This window comes from Empidonax traillii, unplaced genomic scaffold (assembly GCF_003031625.1).
Source record: "Empidonax traillii isolate 1590-97213 ecotype Southwest subspecies unplaced genomic scaffold, ASM303162v1 scaffold885:size433544, whole genome shotgun sequence".
Taxonomy (NCBI): Eukaryota; Metazoa; Chordata; class Aves; order Passeriformes; family Tyrannidae; genus Empidonax; species Empidonax traillii.
In genome coordinates, this window is record NW_020956078.1 from 378,471 (window position 1) to 400,140 (window position 21,670).

Genomic DNA, 21,670 nt, shown 5'->3' on the forward strand with positions numbered 1-21,670 from the left:
CAGTATTGGGAATTCTGATTTGCAAGGCTGGACGAGACAGTAATTTTCTGCACATGTGGGAAAGAACATTAATATATAATCATCCCTATGCTATATATACTGTCTTCTGATCATTTCTCACATCTTGGCCCTCTTGAAATATTTTGCTGTGGGGTTTCTAATCAGTGTCTCTCTTCTCAGCTTTTCCCTTCTGCTGCACCCAAGATTCAAACGTTACTGCGCGACCTTTATCGCATGGTAGACCCAATGAGGCGGCTTGGATCAGTCCTGACTGTGCATTGGCTGCTTTCCAGTTTACTTGAACAATTCCAGTTCATGACTAAAGAGGCACATACAAATATTTCAGAATGGTAAGATAGCTGTTATATATATGAGGGTAGTTTCTCAAATTATATTAATTGCAGTATCTCGGGTGAGCATTATAAAACTTAACCCTTCAGTAGATGCAGGTGGACTTGCAAGTCTTGAGAGGAGGGTCTATCATGCCATCATGGAGCAGTGTCAGCCATTCTGCCATTAGAAATGGAGCTAGGTTTTTCCAAAGACAATGTTTTCTTCTCTTTCTAATGTGAAAGACTCTGGGTTAAAATTTAATTGGAAGTACATTAAATGTTTTTAGAAGAAAGATGAAGTAAATTAGGTAAGTTGGTTCTGAAAAAAATGTAAAATCAGTATTAGGAACATTTATCAGGTTTAAGATTGTCTTAATTTATGCACCAATTAAAAGCAAAACTGTAAAGAAAATATAAAATTTCTGGTGAAGATTTTTCAAAAGGACAAATAATTTTGAGTGGCTCTATATTTTCTGTCCAACAAGAGGACAGAAGAGGCAGGTCAAAGACCATAATACTCTGAGAACCTCGTTTTAACTCTTTTTGAAAAGCTGGAAAAAATACTGCAATGACAAGGTTAGATCTACTGAATTTCTGGCAAGAAATTTTAACTTTTATAAGGAGGGAACAGGGAAAGGAAGGAAGGAGAGAGGGAGAGAATAAAAGAAAAAAGGGAGTAAAAAATGAATGGAGGGAAGGGGAAAACTTGTGGTATACTGCATCTTTAGTAAAAAATTTGTCAAAATGTGTTTTCTGTTTTCATTATCTCTTGGCTAATGATGTTTTATATACATATGTGCCACACTTTGCTGTCTAAAGACATTTATGATTTTACAAACAAGGGCATGGGTACAGAGGCACATTAGACAATGTGTGTGCTCCATTCCACTGAGTCTCAACTTGAATGTTTGAATGACACTATTTTATACATTTTACTTGGAGAATGCTGTCATGACTGTATAGGACATCTGTAAGATTTCCTAAGTTTTAGTTTTGCTCCTCAATGAATTGGGTAGGGCTTTGAGCAAGTCGATAGTTATCTGTATCTTTGTTTACTTAACTATAAAGTCGTTTATCCTTTCACACTGTGCTAGGTAACTGTTTATTAGTGTTTTGAAAATACACGGTTTCATAAATGTGCTAAGTTATTGTTGTTACTGCAACCACTCTATGAGAAGTAACTCAAAGATGCAGCTGTTTGCATTCATGTGTAAGCCGTTGCCCTTTTGCAGAAATATTTAGGTTTGCATATCAAAGCATACCAGCCTTTAGCAGCTTTCTGTTCTAATCTAAGCTGTGCCACTCACTCACTTTGAGTAAGCCCCTTGGCCTCATTTTTTCCTTCAAGCCAAACATTATTGTATGCATATAAATATGTAGAAATACCATGATATTTCTCCAGGACAAAGGCCAATCTGCTTCTTTGCACTATATTTTCCTGTAATGGTTAAGCTAATAACACCATTCTGTTCATTCACTGTATAAAAAGACGTTCTTTGACATTGCTAAATCATAATCTTCCTAGCTACATGCATGTGATGGTGATGCATGTGTCAGATAGGCATGTAATTATATTTAATTGCAAGGAAGAACAAGCGTTGTTGTACTTACTAAGTCAGGTATGCATTCTCTTTGAGCTTCGATTAATCGGGTTTTTTTGCAATTACCAGCTTTGATGAGTTTGTATATCAGAACACTTTTCCTAAATTTCTTCATAGGATTTATTTAACACTTGATGAGGTTTCACAGAATATTCTGAGTGGGAAGGGACCCAAAAGGATCGAGTCCAGTTCTATCGTGAAAGGCCCAATCAGGGATTGATCTTGCAACCCTGGCATTATTAGCACCACACTCTAACCAACTGAGCTAATCCTGTGGCACACAGTTCTTATTACTCTGACTATGCAAAACTGGTATTTCCATTTATAAAATCCAGTGATTGCATATTGTCCAACCAGACAAGATACTTACATGAAAAATAGTGACTTCTGTTTCAGGTCTTGTACAGTTACTCTCTTCATTGATCATGAATCCATAGGATGAAGACAGGATTTAAAGGTGTTTCCTCGTCTACGTTTTTTCACCTATTTCATCTATATGAGTAGTTCTGAAAACTTAAATGGTATTAGTGAAGAAGAACTCCAGAAACTCATCTCAGACTATGATGACATTATTCCAGCCTAGATGAAATGACCACCTCTAATGTATCGGTATAAGATATTACAAAGTTCTTTGAAAGTGATGGAGTGGTACTACCCAACATGCACTGAAATAAATTTTCTGCATTGTTTTTGCACTGTTTTTCAACTCTGCAGTTTCAACTTGTGATATGACTAGGATGTGCATAGCTGCTGTCTTTTAAAATAGGTACTATGAAGTATCATGGCTAGTATGTTAGGCTGTCACACAGCAGGGTATTTGCAAAAGACAAAAACCTAAGCAGGTCAATAAAGTTGCAAATGTTTTTGTGAAATCAACTGATATATTTGGAAAATTGGTTCTAGCTTCCCATATACAAGCCCTTTTTTAGATCAGAATAGAAGCAGCAGCCTTCAGACTGAATTTAGGTTCAAAATAATTTCTCGGAGTTTAATTTGGTCGTGTCAATTACCAAGGCAGTTTGAAAAAGTAACATGGTTTGGTCTATGGGACAGAAAAAGGCAACAAGCAGGAAGTGTAGATAAGATCACTGACCTGCAATAGGAGGAAAGGAGGGAATAAAGGGAAGGAGGAAAGAAGAGAAACAGTTGGTATTGAGTGCCAGGAAAACATTCCCACTCTTGAGTCTGCAACTTTATATTTCTCTTCTGAAGATCAGCACAAGGTATTTCATTTAGGGAACCAAATGCCCTCATGGAAACTCTGCAATTGAAGCCAAGCAAACACTCTACAAAACAGAGAGCTCTCACTGCCAGTTAATCAAACAGGAAAAAATTGTTAGTGATACAGTCTCACAAAATTATCTCCAGTGGTTCTTCATTTTGAAGAGATACCTATATAACATCAGTGAAAGAAATAAAATTCATGAATCTGCTGAATACTGAAATATGTTCTCGATCATGAATTTATGACCCATTACAAACTGTACCATCCACAACTAACAAATCCATCAGAGGCACCAAAAGCAACTAGATTTTTTTTTTTTATATATAAATGAAATATTCTATTTCTACACATCCTTCATTGCTTATGTCTCTGATTGCTTTAGCCATCAGAGCTATATTAGTATTGCTACTGTCAATCCTTGGGCTTTCTCATTTGCTGAATCAAAGAGATTCCCATAGGACAGATTCACAGTCACTGGTTTGTGATATACACATCTGGGATCTTTCAAAAGGTACATTCATAAGCATGCACTCACCAAGAGTACTGACATACAGTCATTAGTTTCATTAGAGCTAATTGCAAAGTGTGTGGGTAAAGCACACATCTCTACTTGATAGCTCCTTTGAGATACTTAAGTAAATAAGGGGCCACTCATACAGATAAAGGTCTCTTCTTTAATGCCAGCATGTGAAGGAAAGGACTCTGCACCGTCCAGGGTCTCAGCTGGTGCCTGTATTTTGAAGAGCTTTATAACTGCATATTACCTCAGTTTGCTGACTGCAAGGTGCTTGCACAAAGGAAAACTTAATGGTATTGATGATTAAAAAGCCCAGGCTTCAGCAGAAATAAATCATAGAAATATAGTCTCATTTAGGTTGGAAGACTCCCCTCATCCTGTCACTTATTAACTGGGAGAAGAGAATGACCCCCACGTGGCTACAGCCTGCTGATAGTTGTAGAGAGCGATAAGGTCTCCCCTGAACGTTCCTTTCTCCAGACTAAACAATCCCAGCTCTCTCAGCCGCTCCTCAGCAGACTTGTGTTCCAGACCCTTCACCAACTTCCTTGCCCTTCTCTGAACAGACTCCCGCACCTCAATGTCTTTCTTGTAGTGAGGGGCCCAAAAATGGATACAGGATTTGAGGTGCAGCCTCACCAGTGCTGAGTACAGTGGGATGATCACTGCCCCTGTTACTTTATAGAGTTAAGACATCTTGTTTTCACCTTACAGTAGAGTTTGGGACTGGGCAAGCAAAATGGAGAGGAATGTATTTGACAGGTGTTAGCTGTTACCTCTTTGGCAAGGAGGAGGAGGGGTGAAAAATTATTTACAACTTGGAAAACAAACTCTCTAATAGTTTGTTAAGTGCCTCCTTTGAAGTAGGTCAAGAATGTGCATGAAATTAGGGTGGTGTCTAGACACTGCAAGCTCAGAACTACATTTTCATGCACACACAGAGACACATTGATCTGCTAGCGACTTCTTTCGTAGCTCATTGACATAATGCAGAAATATCTGTTTTATTATTGGACAGTTTACCTTTTACTTATTGACCTCAATATTGCTTTCAGAAGCTCCTGTTGAAACATTAGTGATGGATGATTGCACAGAGCAATACTGCCACCTCTCTTCCTTTGGCACAGACAGTGACTTCATGTCTTTCAAAATCCAAACTGCAGTATGAAGCTGCTTTATGAGAACTTCTATGGAAAAGACTGGGAGGAAAACACGAGAAAGCTTCAAGAAATGGTAGTAGACCTCTGAAAAGGTGTTATTACCTAGAGGTCCAGCACACAGATTGAAAAGAATCCTACTCCCTTTCTTCTGTTGTGCTACTCTCTTCTGTTATGCTCCCAAAATTCTATTTGAAAGAAGAAGTCTGCAGAGGTTGTAATATGGGCACCACTGACATGTTGATGAATTGTTGCAAATCATTTGTCTTTTTTTTCATGGAGGATTTATTTATATATATAATCTGGATTTGTTTTAAATTAGCAAACAAAGCAAAACCCATAGGAGTTCCATTTTAGGAATTCATGCTAATGTCGGTAGAGATATTGCCCTTGACACAGGCCTTCATTTATATTTAATTCTTTTTAAACCTCTAGTATATACAGAAAACCATCATACAAACAGTTAAGACATACAGTTTGGGTTATTTTATTCTTGGCTATATCCACTCTTCCTTTTCCCAGCAATGCAATTTTGTTTTGAAATTTATTTCTTGTTTTCTATTTTGATATGATATGCTACCATTTACTATGGAATATGTTCACTCAGGTAATATTGCTAATGCTGGGAACATGAATCCAGAAGGTTCATCTTCCCATGGAGAATATTAAAATACCATAGGATACCATATAGCAACTATTGAAAAATGTTTCATGGTTTTTGTTCCCTCCATTCATGTAAGAATATGTCTGCTATTGAATTGACAGGCTATCTTCTCAAGAAAATAGGAGTCCTAAGCAGAATGTTCTTTCTGACTCCAGGAAGAGTCATAAAGGTAAGGGATGAGGTCTTTTATATAAAGTATGTTTTTCCTATTTGCATTATTTCTGATAACATGCATGATTTATATTAGATTGTTTTGCATTCCACCTGAAAATTCTTGGCTTTCTTCCTTATCTGTGCAAGTCATTATGCTGAGACCATGAACTGTGTTCATGGGCCTAAAACAAAGATCTCACACTGTAAAGAAAAGAGTACAATGTATCTTTTATAATTAAAAGATGTTTTCTTCTCCAATAGGATTGTAATTGGGCTTAGAATAGAAAACTATTAGGTGTTTCTGTTTATCTTTCAGCATTGCATTATTCAAGTAAGACTAAAGAAAGACAGTGCAGTCATGGTAAGTCAAGATCTTTCTAGACCACTAAGGGGTAAGAAGAGAGATTTCTTGAACAAATTTCTTGGGTTTTTCTTCATAACCTTTCAGTGAATAGATAAACAACTCTCAATAATTTGGCTATTATATTAAATAAGCCTCAAGCACAAAATTAAACATTGCTGTGTGTGCATATTAATGTGAGTATTCCAGGACTAACTGATCCCTTGTCACAGTTTAGTAGACTTTTGCCCCCTATTTCCATTAACTTCAACACGTTTGTTCTTGTGAAAAAAACCTTTAAATTTCTCTGGGGTTCAATAACGGGATATTAAATAGCTCCTCTAGAGATGAGTTCTTCTAAAATACATATGCTTGTTGGAATATTTAAAGTACATTTAAAGAACTGTAAAGATTTAAAATATATTTTCCTTTCGTCAGAGCAATGCTTTCTGCTACCTTCTCATTGACATGTTATCTAAGGGATCACTTTGTAAATGTGAAGCCATTGCTCTGTGGTGGAAAGGCTTTGCTACTCACTGAGCCTTCTGTCCTATCTGTTACCGGTATGGTGCCTCCAGGAACTACTCTACCAGTCGAAGGCCAGAAATGCTCCAGGCTAGCTGAGTGGCATCACTATTCTGATTTTATGACATTTTAGTTTGAAAATACCTCAGTTAATTTATTTTTAAATTCCTCCTCATTTTTAAGCTAATAGTGAGGCAACATTTCTAGGTAAGGCATACAGGATGTGGGGAAATGTTTGTACCCATCTGTAAGGGTTTTTTTTAATACCTTCCCTGTATCAATGTATAAGACTCTATTCCCCTACAAATCTAGCCCAAATTCTACTCTTCCACTGGAGTAACTTCCTTTGAATTATAATCCATGAAAGAAGGTGCTGAAATTGCCCTGTTTTCTTTCTCTAGGCAGATATTTCAAGATAGAAAAGGTCCCCATAGAACTGCTTACAGCATTTATGACCCTTTTAGACCAGGTTTTAAGCTATAAGATTTTTCAGATAATAAAAAGTTTTCTATCTGGAATATTTTCTGAAGTACCCAGTTTTAAACATGTACTAGTGAATGTATGTGGAAAGCAGTTTTGAATGTGCAATTATACTGTAAATCTGAATCCAATAGGTTGGATTAAAATATTTGTCATAAGTGGGTTACCAGCAAATAATTATTCTCATGAGTAATTGGGCAAAAACTACAATATAAAGGATACATTTGAGCAAATAGGATTTGATTGTGGAGATTTCATACAGAGGCAAGAAGCTGGAATTTGATTTAGGAATTTTAATAAAACATTCTTCCAGCTGTACTGCAAATGACCCCAGGGGTCTAGACATCTCCATATGACTTGTTCTTATGAAGGGTAAGAATATGTCTAACTTATTTTGATTTTTATTGTAAATTACATTTGTACATAAACCCTATACACAGGCTGGTACCTAAGTAGGTTATGAATTTTGGCCTACCTCTTCTTTATGTTTCAGTAAACCAACTGGAGACAGATCTCCCAGACTTAATCCTTGCATTTTCAAAGGCTTACTCAGGCTTTGAGTTTTGTGACTAGGGCTAAAGTGATTGGGCACTGAATAATTAAAATCCCTCCAAGGTTTAAAAATTTCTCTCAAGTGCCATTAAAAACTCCATTAAGATTTTGCAGCAGGATTATCAGTCTCAGAGTGACTAGGCATTAAATATCTTGCCGCTGTACATGTTATCAATCTGCCAGAAGTTGCATGTTACTCAAAAATGTTCATACATTTCACAGTTTTTTCTTTGATGCCTTCTTGGAACAGATAAAGATACCCTATCTCATATCAGGCAGATCTTCACCAGTCCACAGCTGGACTTGAATCCTCAGTTTAACCCAAAGATCAAAGAATACTATGCAGAAGTCCCATTCGACATGGTGACAGTGAAGATAGGAGCAGAACCCTCTAACTGTCAATGCCAAATACACCTTGACGACAAGAAAGGGCCAAGGTATGAGCAAAAAATATGAATGTAAACGCTTAATTTTGGAGATATGTCAGAATATTATAGGATAGTTTTGTGTTTCCAGAAACCCAGAACACAGATAGATTAGTCACAGGAAGGTTAGAGGGAGTTCAACACTGAGAAACTTGTATTTGTTTTCAATATCCTAAAGTCAGTGGTAAGATGTTCTCAAGTCATAATTAACCCTAGCTTTACGGAGGGTATAGTTGCTAGCATCCCACCCAGCTTCTGCAATCTCTGACAGCATCAAAGCTAAATAGGAACAGACCATCTGCACACCACTGCACACAGCAGACAACGAAGAATCTGAGCTTTTGTATCCAGGTGTTAATTTTGCACTGCTAAGTGCAAAGCTGCTGCAATTGGTCTGCTTATGTGGGTCAGAGTAGGACAGCTGGGGTAAAAAGAAGAAGTAAGTTCAAGTTTTCTAATTTACAATGATCAGTTTTCATCAGAGTTATATTACAAGGGATTGTCATATAATCATAGAATAATTTACATTGAGAAAGACCCTTGATATCATCAAATCCAAACATTAACCCAGTACTGCCAAGTGCACCACTAAACCACATTCTTAAGTGACCCATCAACACATCTTTTAAATACCTCCCAGGATGTTGACTTGCCCTGGGCTGCCTATTCCAATACTTGACAACCCCTTCAGTGAAGAAATTCTTCCTAATATCCAATGTAAAACTTCCCTGGTGTAACTTTAGGCCATTTCCTCTTGTCCTGTCACTTGTTACTTGGGAGAAGAGGCCAACCCCCATCCAGCTACAACTTCCATTCAGGCAACCTCCTTCTCACCAGGTTAAACAACTCCAGCTCCCTCAGTTGCTCCTCAGCAGACTTGTCTTCCAGATCCTTCACCATCTTCATTTCCCTTCTCTGGACACGCTCAAGCACCTTAATTTCTTTCTTGCTGTGAGGGACCAGAGCTGAACACAGGATTCAAGGTGTCAAGGATTCATCAGTGCCAAATACAGGGGAACAATCATTGTCCTAGTCCTGCTGGCCACACTATTCTTAATAGAGGTCAGGATGCCTTTGACCTTCTTGGTCACCTGGGCACACTGCTGACTCATGTTCAGCTGACTGTCAATAGCACTCCCAGATCCTTTTCCACCAGGCATCTTTCCAGCCTCTCTGCCCCAGTCCTGTAGCTCTGCATAGGGTTGTTGTGACCCAAGTGCTGGACATAGCACTTCACCTTCTTGGACCTCGTGCACTTGGCCTTGGCCTGTCCAGACCCCTTTGCAGAGACTCCAGCAGATCAGCACTCCTACCCGATTTGATGTTTCCTGCAAACTGACTGAGGTTGCACTCGATCTCCTTGTCTCAATCATTGACCTGGCCATCCAGGCGGTTTTTTACCCAGCAAAGTGTATGCCCATCCAAGCTGTAAGCAGCCAATTTCTCCAGAAGAATGCTGAGGGGAACAGTGTCAAAGGCACTAGGCAGACAACAACCACAGCCTTTCTTTCATCCACTAAGTGGGTCATCTTGCCATCTGCAAGTTTCATCTTATCTGATCTTTTAGAGAAATATAAAGCTGGATGATAAAGAAGAAAGCAGAGTCATCACTAAACATTAGGTTTGATCACTGACACACAATTATCCATGATATTTAACTGCTGCTATGGCACAGTTTTGTTTTTCCCAACCAGCTTTCACTGAGATAACAGCATGTGCAAGAGACAATGCCAGTTTATTTATTTGGGTCAGGTACCTCAGAACGAGAGAACTGGCCTATTTACATACTAGCTGTTAGTTAGTGGCTAAATAGGAGAGCATGAACAATTAATTACTTAAGAAGAGAAATTCTTAAACCATTACAGAGCTATCTTTGCTTCATGACATGAAGTGCTTATGCAACACACCATCTTTTGAACTATGAAGCAGATGCTTTGACCTAGAATGTCTTTTAATAACTAGACAGTCTGTAGAGTTCTTACTGATCTAACACTCAGTATGTTTCCTGTATTTTCAATAAGAAGTCAGTCTTGATATATAATTTCAAAAGAAACTGCCAAAAAATTCTTCCACTCAACATTTTGGTTCCCTAATGTTAACTCATCTGGAAGTCAGTGTGGATACATGTGAAAAGCTTAGAGCTTTCTTCCTTGTAAAAGGAAAACAGAATACCAATATGTTCTTTACATTGAAAAGTAAAAGCCTTTCATGTGCAGGTTCTGTCTTTCCACATTTTTTGTTTCCCTTCCAAGAGAAGAAGAGCACAGCTCAGCTTTGGTCTTGTCTGTTACTCTGAGCAGTTTGTCTAGTCATCACATTTGGCTAGTGGACAATTTCAGAGGCTAGCTGACACTCTGATCATGTTTGTCTCTCTGCTGACTTCACCACAAACTTGGACCGACCTGCCAGGAATTATTGTCCCTAATGGTTTCATTCACAGATTTCATGTCAGAATATTTGCCATTGCCACTGAAGCTGTTTTCTCTAAGTTTTGCTGTCATTATTTTGTCTTTCTGAAAGAACTATAAATTGTTAAAAATGTTATTTTACACTGTTTTTATTTAAAATCGCATGTATTTTTTAAGAGAAAATGTTAGAAGTAGCAGCCTCAAGGAGCAAGTAAAGCTTAGCAGCCATAGATAAAGCAGCATAAATATTTGTTTCTTTAGGGTTTATTCCATTTTTTTTCTATTTTGTTGTGCAGCAGTGCTAACTACCCCCTTGGCCTTGGATTGAACAAAGTCATCATTCTCGTAACAGATGATTCGCAGCCCAGCCCTCAGGTTGTGAGCAGCTACAAAATCACAGTTTATCGAGAGGACCGCCCAAGTCTGCCTTTGTTTGATGACTACATGATGTGTGGGTTTGTGCAGGTATTGCCTCTGCATTCTTTTCCTATTCAAATTAATAGTGATATTAGCTGGGTTCTGTTCATCTAGTGGTATAAATTAGGGCTCATGGACCAAAACTGATGTAGAGTCTGTTTTTGTTGAGATTAGAATCTGAGTCCTAAACAGTATAACTGTATGAAATTCAACATTTACAGAACGTTTTGGATATAAAAGATAAGTCCAGCATAAGTACCTATTGCCATGTATTTGAGAGCTCTGTGTTAATTAATCTTTACCTTGGTCAGGCAAAAGCTCCTCCATCAGAGAGGTGTTGTTTGCTTGTGATAAAACAGTCTCTCTGCAACACGCAGTGGGCAGTTTTCATGACTATCTCTCTGTGACATTGGAGCCATGGAAATCCTTTTCCTGGGAAAGATATTTATGATGACAGTGTGTTTATCAGTGTTCAAGAAAAATGCCGCCAGATAATTTATGAATGAAAACTGTTTATTCTAGACCAACAAACACAATGAAAAAAATCCACTGATAATTTTGAAGAGAGGAATGGTTGTTGCTTACATCACATTTATCCAAATAAAATTTAGGAATGAACATAAATTACTGCTAACAAATAACAATCCTTAGGAAGCAGTGGGTCTGTTGAGGGGAAAAAGGATGGGAAGGCTAAACTGGGACTGGGAAAGAGGATATCAGGCTGAATTATACACAAAATTGGAAGAAAGGTAGTGAAAACAGATAACAGTGAAGATTTCAGTGAGTGAAACTATGATGATAAAGACATTCTACATAAGAGAGAACACCTGGGACACAGGCTGGATCAGAGCTGTTTGTATTCCAGAGTTTGAGGACTAAATGTCCTTGATACGATGGGCAAAGATAAACCAGCCAGTTCAAAGAGGGAAGTGATATTGTAAATGGTAATCTAGGGCAGTGCTTTTATCTGTGGAATTTTAGGCAGATTAAAAGGATTAATGCCTTCATTCTAATTATTAGAGCATTCAGGAGTAGTATATTTTGTCACAATTGATTCTGCAACCAGGAAGAAGGATTTTCAAAACTGCTGTGTTGAAACTGTTGTCTGTGTTCATGTCAAATGTCTAATCCTATCTTTATTTGCCTATTTTCTTTATGAAGATCTTTATATATCAATATATCCATTAGTAAAACTTCCTTCCCATCTCTGGTTTCTTTCTATATACTGCAGAGGTGGTTGGCAGACCAGGATGGTAGAAGGCAGAGCATTTTATGTGATGCGGTAGATCAAGAAGGATTTTTTTTTCTTGTGGAGAAATAAACACTGGGACTTAACAGCCAAAGAGTTTATAAATGTGGATAGCAAATTGTACATTGACAATAATTATTTCAATCTGCAAATTAGAACTGTCAGAGAAAATATATGTAATAGTCATAGCCTACTGACTGCTGATCTTGACTGATCTTGATTATAGTGTTGTCTGACCCTCTACCTATTATTTGTCTCTTCTCTTAGACTTCTCGTACAAACTCAAAAGGTCAAGGACCATCTTGTTGCTCTTTTTACTGGCTCAGCACTAGATCTAGTAGTTTCTACAGTAAAATAAGAATAAACACATATAATACCTAAGATTTCAGTTCAGGTGTACAGCAACCTGACTAACACCTTAAGTGTGAATTAATATGAAAAGGAGAGCAGCAATAAGCAATATTACGAGGACAACACACTGTCTGGAAAGATGTGAGGAAAGCTCTTCTTTTTTCCTTATTTGGGGCACATATCTGGGTATAGCAACAGGAATTCAACCTCATACACGTTCTCCCACACTTAAAGTTTACATTGTTGTTAATATTTTGTGATAGCATTCATGAGACTGAGTATGAATCTTTGAAGCATTGCAAAGGCAAAGAGATCTAGAATGATAAAAATTAAGAGTGTTTTAGAAGTTTCTTTTGATTAAGCTCATTTTTCTGCTCCTCTGTGAATAACTACTCTCTAATTAATATAATTGTTCAGAGCTAGGGAGAGCTTCAGGAGTTTAGAGTAAAAATAAGATGAAAAGCATTCTTGTGGTATCTAAGGATTGCTGTGAAGATATAGTATGAGATTCTAAAACAACTTTTAGTTATGTTAGAGGCAAACTTATCAGAGAGTGCATTTAAAAAACAAACAAAGCCTGGAGCTGGAGTTAGAAATGGCATTCTAAAACACTTAAAAGCCTGCATTTTTTACCATTTTTCCTATTTACTAGAAGACAATTTATTACCTTTTGATTAGAATGATGTTGTTTTATCAATACAGAACTCAGGTCTTAAATAACATCATTACATTCTTCTTTTCATACTAGAGAACATTATGAGCTCTGGCAGAGTGGGTTAATACACCGTCATCAATGGCATGAATACTTGTTCTCTTAGAAACAAAGACACCTGTTTTAGGAGCAAAAGGATAAATAAGCGTGAACTGATGGAGTATCCTTTGGACACTTGACTAGGCACAACTGGGATCACACATGAGGACAGGAAGGTCGCTGACAGTAGTGTGGTCTTTCTCACAGAAGGCTTCACTTAAAATTCTAATCCGGCAACTTTTTTCCTGACTTTCTTTTATGTTTAATCCCATTAGGATATTCAGGTTTCACTGCAAGATGATACTATAAGGAAGGTTACAATAAAAAGACAGAGTGCAGGATGTTATTTGCAGTCTTCTAACAATTCTCATGCAGTTGAATAATCCTGGATTAATTTCAAGGCTATTGAATTCAGAGGTGTGTGGTTCCAGGCCTTGCAGCCCCTAAAAAGTGAAAAGATATTGTCCTCTTTACTTTTTTATAGCAACTGTAATATCCTCATTAAAACCAAATTAGTAGAAAATAAACTGTTGCATCACCATAGCACCTTCAGCAGATTTGGTTGCCTTCCATTGTATGTTCTGCATATTGACAGTATTGTTCAGACTGCATATTGAGAGGTTGTTGATTTCTGCTTGGACTTAATTTTGTGCAATTAGTGACAGTATTCAAATTAAGTACTCTGAAAGAAGTGGTGCCATTTCATTATTATCTCTGAAGCTGTGATACCAATTCAGGATTCAAAGCAGGCAGCAGGAAAGTAAGTGAGCGCTTAAGACAGGGTTATCAGCATCTCTCTCAAGTGAAAGATCCCAGACTACATACAAACTGTCGTAAAGGAAAAAGTATTTTATTCATTCTTGCATGCCCATTATCTTCAAAACACAAACAGATTTATCTATGCCTCACTTGAAATGTGTGGATGCTATCTCTTTGATTTTTAATCTTTGCCTAGTTGCAATCATGGCGAGTAGCTGGTGATGTGCTTAGGGAACCTTGTTTGACACTGTGAACTTTGTATCTAGAGTGTTTTGGAGTGGGCAATTTATGATTTGTTTGTTTGTTTTTGTTGCTGTGTTTTTTAGGTTTTTTGAGTTTGAGTCTTTTTAGTAATACAGTTATTGATTTGATTTTGCATATATATTGTGAACAAGGGATAACTAATATTGTATTTTATAGCCTAGTGGGTTTTGTTCTCATCATCATTCTCTTTGGGCATTGGCACAAAATGTAAAAGAGTGCATTCCATAATCAATGCAGTTCAGAGGGCTAATGTGGCTGTCCTACAGCTTTCTCAGGTCTGAGAGAATGGACTTACAGAACATCTTCTAAAACTTTCCTGATTTTTATAAAATACCTTATTCTTAAGTACTATTATCTTTTGTATTTTTATAAATGCTTTTATAATACTTTTCCCTAGAGTCCAGATAGCATAGGAAGTCCAGCAGAACTGATAATGGGATACTGGCATATAACTGCAAACTGGATAACACCAAATGGCTTCAATGCAGCTGGCAACAACATGCCAGCAACAACATGCTGATTTCTCTGTCTACTAAACTTCCATTGATGACAAAGCAATTAAGACCTAGGCCTAGTATAGTAAGCATATTTAACTTTACTATAGACTTTCAGGGATAGAGAAGAAAAAGCTCTCATTTTTGTGTTTAGGAAGATATGAGAATACTTATATTTTTTTCATCTCAAGTTATACATTTCCAAAGGAAAATAAAACAGTTTTACTTCATTTCAAACGGTGGGAAAATAAAATGGTTTTATTTAATTTTAAACTGTGTGCTATTACAGTTACAAACCTTTTCATACCAGACAGTACAAGTAAAAACTATCAATTATAGAAACAGCTATTAACTCTTTGCATAGTACTTCCATACAATGATTTCAAAGACCCTTGCAAGCATCACACGATGTCCATAAAAGAAAAACAAAAAGAAAGCTTAGGAGAGGAACAAAGAATTTGTCTTGTAGTAGGACAGGCTGGAAGCACATTATTCACTTCTGTATTTCCCATTAGCTGCATTAGATTCAGCATGACCACTGTTACAAACCGCCCATCTCTTCTGTCCCCAGGACACTGCAGATGCCGTGTGCAGGCTCACAGGTTTTACAGTGTTTGTTGCAGCAGCAGCTGACCCTTGTGGCACTTCTGGGTTTGAGTGTCTTGCATGAAAAGGCATGGAGAGTGCATCTCCGGAACTGAATACACAGCCTTCCACCTGCACAGTTAACTTTATACAGAGTCTGCACTATCATTTTAGTAGTCACAGGTTCCCAGAATCACTGTTCCCTGTCAGACATCTGCTGGGCTCCGAAGAGGCCATAAAGAGAAAATGAGCACAACTAGGGCATAAGATGGGAAAAAACAGAAGAATGGGCACAATGTCTATGTTTCTATTTGGGCATCACTTTCTCTAGGCATGGAAAGAAAATTTTTAGTTTCGTCCTGTATTTCCAGTAGGCTGTGCCAGAGTACAACCATCATCATACTCTCCAGCACATTGGGGATGCCACATTACAGAGACCAAACTTTGAGGCTTAAGTCCATGTCAGGTCCAGCTGTCTTCCAGTTTACATTATTTTGCTTACACTCCTGGTTTTATATTAGTTGTGCTTAATCTTCTCTGTGTAGCTAAGTTTCCTGTTTAACATATGATCCAAGATGAATACCAGAAACCCTTCAGGAAATGTTTCCAGAAGTTTCAGGCAAAGACTGAAGAAAGCGGATGTGTCTATGCAGCAGCTACATTTGTCATTATTACAATGCATTGTACATGGGAAATGGTGTTACACAGATCATTAGTGGAGAAATTGGCCACCAGTGCTTTGAGACTACCCGTAGGAATACTTATTCAATTATTCAACAATTTTAAGCCAACAATGACTGAGATGACACCAATGAACTAATTTGGTTTATCATAGAATCATAGAATCAGATGGGTTGGAAAGGACCTCTGAGATCATCAAGTCCAACCCTTGATCCAGTACCACCACAGTTGCTAGACTATGGCTCTAAGTGCCACATCCAGTCTCTTCTTAAATACCTCCAGGGATGGAGAATCCACCACCTGCCTGGGCAACCCATTCCAATGTCTGATTATTTTCTCTGTAAAGAATTTCTTCCTAATATCTAACCTAAACCTCCCCTGGCAGAGGTTGAGACCACGCCCTCTTGTCTTACTGATAGCTGCCTGGGAGAAGAGACCGACCCCCACCTGGCTACAATCTCCTTTCAGATAGTTGTAGGGAGTGATGAGGTCTCCCCTGAGCCTCCTCTTCTCCAGGCTAAACAACCCCTTATCTCCCTCAGCCTCTCCTCACAGGACTTGTACACCAGGCCCTTCACCAGCCTGGTTGCTCTTCTCTGGACCCGCTCCAGCACCTCAATATCCTTCCTCAACTGAGGGTCCCAGAACCGGACACAGCACTCCAGGTGTGGCCTCACCAGGGCTGAGCACAGGGAAGAATCACTTTGCTGGTCCTGCTGTTCCTGATCCGGGCCAGGATGCCATTGACCTTCTTGGCCACCTGGGCACACTGCTGGCTCATGTTCAGCCTCCTGTCAATCCAAACTCCCAGGTCCCTTTCTGCCTGGCTGCTCTCCAGCCACTCTGTGCCCAGCCTGTAGCGCTGCAGGGGATTGTTGTGGCCAAAGTGCAGGACCCGGCACTTGGCCTTGTTGAACCTCATCCCCTTGGAATCAGCACAACTCTCCAGTCTGTCCAGGTCCCTCTGCAGAGCCCTTCCAGCTGATCAACACCCCCCCCCAGCTTGGTGTCATCAGCAAATTTACTAATGGTGGACTCAATCCCCTCGTCTAAATTGTCAAAACCAGAATATTATGATTATTAGTGAAAGGAAGTATTAGGTTGCTATAATAATTAGCCCCTGAAGAGAGATAATTTTATAGGGAGCTTTCAGCTTTAGTTTTTCCAATGCTCCCTTTCCTTGGTTGTCAGTCTTGTAGTTAAGAACTTCTTAAGTCAGGAATGATATCATTCTTCAGCACCACTGAATTTATTGACACCAGCTAGAGAGGTTTGTAGAACTTCCTACCTCAACAATGGAAAATTTAGTATTTCCTACCATTCTTTCTGTGTTCTATGTGTTCGCAATTTAGCACAGTTTTACTAGGATCATTTCACCATCCTAGAGACTCTGTTAGACTCTTGACTTGAATGGTTATTTTACTGTTATGCTGCCATAGAAAAATGTCATAAGTGATGAACAAAATAAAAAAGATAAACTTCAACAACCTGAGAGATTAATTCCATTCTTTTGTGTGTTCAGGGTGTTCTCCCCTTTCATACAATTACTGATATCATCTCATGGGTGTACATGACACATTAAACATACAGAAGATGAAGATCTGCCCAGAAACTCGCCAAGCAGAAACTCCTAATTGCATAACTAAAAATGTTAGGGAGTTAAGTTATGACAGATATGATTGCAACTGGTGAACAAGATCCCACTGGTGCTGGTGGGGTGTATGATTGGACATTTCAGCCTGACAGTTGCCTTGCAATACCTGCTCCCTAGGCTGCTGAAGGATGGGGAGATGCTGAGGCAGATATAGTGCTATGAATGCATATTCTGTAGATACAGTGCTATCTCTGAGCCCATGAAGGACTGCTAGTATAGACTGGAATAGATCCAGTTTTTTTCTGACTCCTTGCCTTTAACCAAAGGATTGAAATGTCTTTTTAAATAATAACAGCAAACCATTGTGGGTGGCTGTGAAAGGAGACAGATGGATGTAAATGCTGGGTAGGCAATTCTGCTCCTGGCAGAACACTGTTCTCTGGAAAAGTTTACCAGAAAACCTGTTTTAATATAATTCTTGTCAGCTATGAATTTTTTTGTTTGTGCTAAGTTATCAGGCAATCATCCCACATATGTAGAAATAGATTTTCACTTCTTTGCTCTTAATTTGGATGTTTTCAGTATAACACAGGCCCTATAACACAGCTGGAATCAATTACATTTTGCTAGAGAACTGGTAGCAGTAACTTCTGCAGAAGACTCCTTGTAACACAGACTTTTTTTTGTGCTTACTCTTGCTTCCTCTCCCTACCCAGCACAGTGATCCCTCCATGCATTGCTGCACTGGCTCCAGTTTGGGCAGAGAGGTACAGCTTGATGAACTATGGCCTTTTAGTGAAAAGAGGGGGCATATGTTCAAATCACCTCAGCCAAGAGGCGTAGTTTGAGGGATCCTGACCCAGCCTGACTAGTTGGGTTGCTTCCTTCCTGTCTTTGGAAGGGCACTGCTGGAGCCAGACCCTGGGCAGGCAGAGGCAGCTCCTACCGTGCAGCCCTGAGCCAGGCACTCTTGAGTTGTGCTCTGTGTACTGTACTGATGATAAAGGCTTGTGATGGCACATGAGATCTCTGGAGAGAAATAGATAATGTACTTGAGGACTCTCAGTTACCCTCTAATAGCTGTTGTTTTTCCTTGATTCCACAGGGAATCTAGCTTAGCTCTCCCAATCTCAATGGTGGATCAGGCTTTGCATTGCCTACATTAACTGTGCTAAATTAGGAAGGTAGAATGAAGCCCATAATTTTTCAATACTTCCATTTCTAACTGTGCAATATCAGGATATAAGAATTAACTCCCCAGTAAAGTGGAAAGCCTTACAAGTCTTTGAATGAGCCACATAAGTACGAGAACTGCAAAGTTTGAGCTAAGCAGTTTTTTACAAGCTCCTGGAAGTGCAATGACACATTTAAAAGTACAATAACTGAAGAGGGTGGGGAGGAAGAAAAGGTCATCCAGAGTTTCTGAAGCCTTACTGAAATATTTAGCTTATGTTTGGGTAAATACTTGTGTCAGTGTTTACATTCTGTCAATGTACCTGATGCATAGAGAGAAAGTTCATTAATTAGAAATAACTTGTGCTGTATGACAGCACGCAAAGTGTTGCAGCTATGATCAGACTGCCAGTTCATAAGTCACAGACAGATCAGTACATGCATATGGGTGAAGTATTTGCAAAATATATGTTGCACATACATCTGTGGGTTTCTGGTACTCAGGTTTACTCCATCTGCAGGACTTTCTGTCATACTCATACACATATCGTGAGGGGTGTATGGTAAAACTGTCGAGAGCCAAGTTTTGGGCACACAAAAGTTGCACATTCTTTAGTATACAGTTGTACAACTCAGCTCTTTCAGTTCTGAGGCTCTCAAAGCAGGCTGTAATTTGGATTTAGTAACAGCTTCTGTGCCAGTTTTGCAGTGTGTATGACAGTAAAAGAAGAGAAAAATATCCTTAATGCAGACTCTTCGAACAGGGAAACAGATTCCCACTGACTTCCATGTAATTTGGATCTGACTTAACTAGAGTTACCATGTGGGATCAAAAAATAAGTCTGCAGGAAAGGGTATGCTTACTATTTCCTCTCCAGAAATAATAGCTAGGTTTTTATCATCTCAGCTTTTGATGCTAGTGGAAATTATTGATGGCATTTTGGCATTGAAAAGCTGTAATGTGAAGTAGAGGGTATAGGTTGTTATCAAGATGATATAAGGGATAGACTAATGAGTCATAGTAATGATATCATAACTCATCACAACAATTTGTCTCATCTTTTAATTACAATTTTATAATTCTGATGTGATAAAATAAAAGCAAAGAGTATAATTCTGTAAATCAGCCAAATGGTACAATAGAACAACGAAGGGTGAAGTGAATTAATGCTGCACTGCGTAAAGACTGTCACCTCTTCCAGCTATATGCTTACAGTGCATATATGAAATTCAGATTGCTTGCTGTGTGCACTGTTTTGGTAAAGAGGATGAGACATATCTGAAATCCTGCTGTGGGTTTCATGATCTGGCATTTTGACCATTTTTGTTTTCCTTGAAAGAGGCATGGACACTGTGGCTCCATGGAGTGGGTAAGTTACGCAGGCTGCCATGCAAACGCTAGGAAATACGATAATTCCATGTCTCAGGGAATACCTGGAACAAAACTGAGACCTGAAGGTTTTATCACTATATGCGACAGTCCTTGAGTTCTGGGCTTGTCACAGATAAAAGTGAAAAATTTTCTCTTTGTTTAGAAGCTTGAGAAATGGCATGCTTCCTGGACTGGAAAATTATAGAAGTATTTAGCCTAATTCATGTCTACCTCTACCATCAGTTGCATCAATTAGTTGCACCTAGGTCACAGAAACATGGATGTTTCATAGTTTTGTCTATAAAAACGTGTGGAAAGTCAGAATCCTGCTTCCTTTCTCAAAGTTCAAGAGACAGATCAGGAAGTCGGTGTTCTAGATTATTGTACTTTGTTCCTCACTGGTTTCTTCTTGTAGAATGTTCTTAATTGAGACCAAAAATAGGATTGTTGCTGGCTTGTCAGGTTTTTTTCTGTACAGAGCTATAAATGTATGAAAAGGTTTTACTGTTCTAAAGAGTTCTGGAATTAGTCTATGCTACTTCTGAGTAAGCTTCTTGTGTGGATAATCATAGTTTAATTGGTCTGATTTTGTGTTTATTTAACAACTTGATAAAGAGATTAAAAAATATTTACTGTACAAGATGAGCCAAACACTCAAAGGACAAACTTCTGCCAGAGTCAGGAAGCCAATCCTCCACTGCTCTTGTTTCTTTTGTAATCAAGGTAGATATAAAAGACAACCACTAATATAAGACAAAGAAGAGACTCAGATTTGATACACTTTGCTTTGCTGAGAAAATCAGGTTCATACTACAGATCCGTCCACTGCTATTTCTGTAGCCGTAAAATTGTCTGTATCCTACAGAGAACTGTTATTCTCTTTACCTAGCCATCTACAGTTTGTCTTTCAAAGCTGAAATCCAGGGCATTCATTATTGACAGTTCAATTGTTGTATTCTTTTCAGTTCACCTCATACACTGCTCTCAAATTAATCAGAAAATGTGAAATAGCCTGTTGAATTTTTCCCTTGATGATAGCACAATAGATGTGAAATAAGAGCCTTCAGCATAAGGCTTCCTAAGTGTTAACAGATCATGAAAACTGGCAACAACTGTTGTGTGAGTATCATAATCTGCAAGAGGAGGGCCAGCAATTCCACAGTGATGAGAAGAGAGTGCTTGGTGTTTGAGCTGTGGTCACATTTGCCTTTCAAGTCATTTGGGCCTCCATGCCACACTTTTTGGGAGAAGAAAGCTAATGCAGCTGCCTTTGTTAATCAGTCAGTATGACCCAGGCCCTCAGGGAGGCAGGCAAAGGCAGATAAGTACTGAGACACACAATCCTTGCTGATTAACAGTGAAAGCTGGTAAAGTTACTCTCTAAGCCTGTCTGGCCCATCAGCTCTAGAAATGTAATTTAGATGATTATCTACATGCCCATTAAACCTTGTGACCAATCGCTAGTCTGTTTGAAGTTTGCCTGCTTAAACTTGCTAATAGGAAGAATAGAAGGATTAACTCAGAGGTCATGAAATAAGAGAGTAGCAAAGAAGATGACAAAAGAACAGAGGAAAACTTCCTACTGCATGTGTTTGGTAAGG

At 38.6% G+C, this 21,670-nt stretch overlaps 1 protein-coding gene across 1 annotated transcript in view; it reads left to right on the forward strand.

The window, feature by feature from the left end:
• The window catches only part of LOC114067229 (cadherin-like and PC-esterase domain-containing protein 1), a 99,478-nt gene that overhangs the window by 66,383 nt on the left and 11,425 nt on the right, over nucleotides 1–21,670 (forward strand). Inside the window, exons 11-15 of the mRNA XM_027902523.1 lie at nucleotides 181–350; nucleotides 5,598–5,665; nucleotides 5,966–6,010; nucleotides 7,797–7,983; nucleotides 10,676–10,844. Of these exons, the coding sequence (XP_027758324.1) occupies nucleotides 181–350; nucleotides 5,598–5,665; nucleotides 5,966–6,010; nucleotides 7,797–7,983; nucleotides 10,676–10,844 (639 nt within the window). The remainder of the gene's footprint in view (nucleotides 1–180; nucleotides 351–5,597; nucleotides 5,666–5,965; nucleotides 6,011–7,796; nucleotides 7,984–10,675; nucleotides 10,845–21,670) is intronic.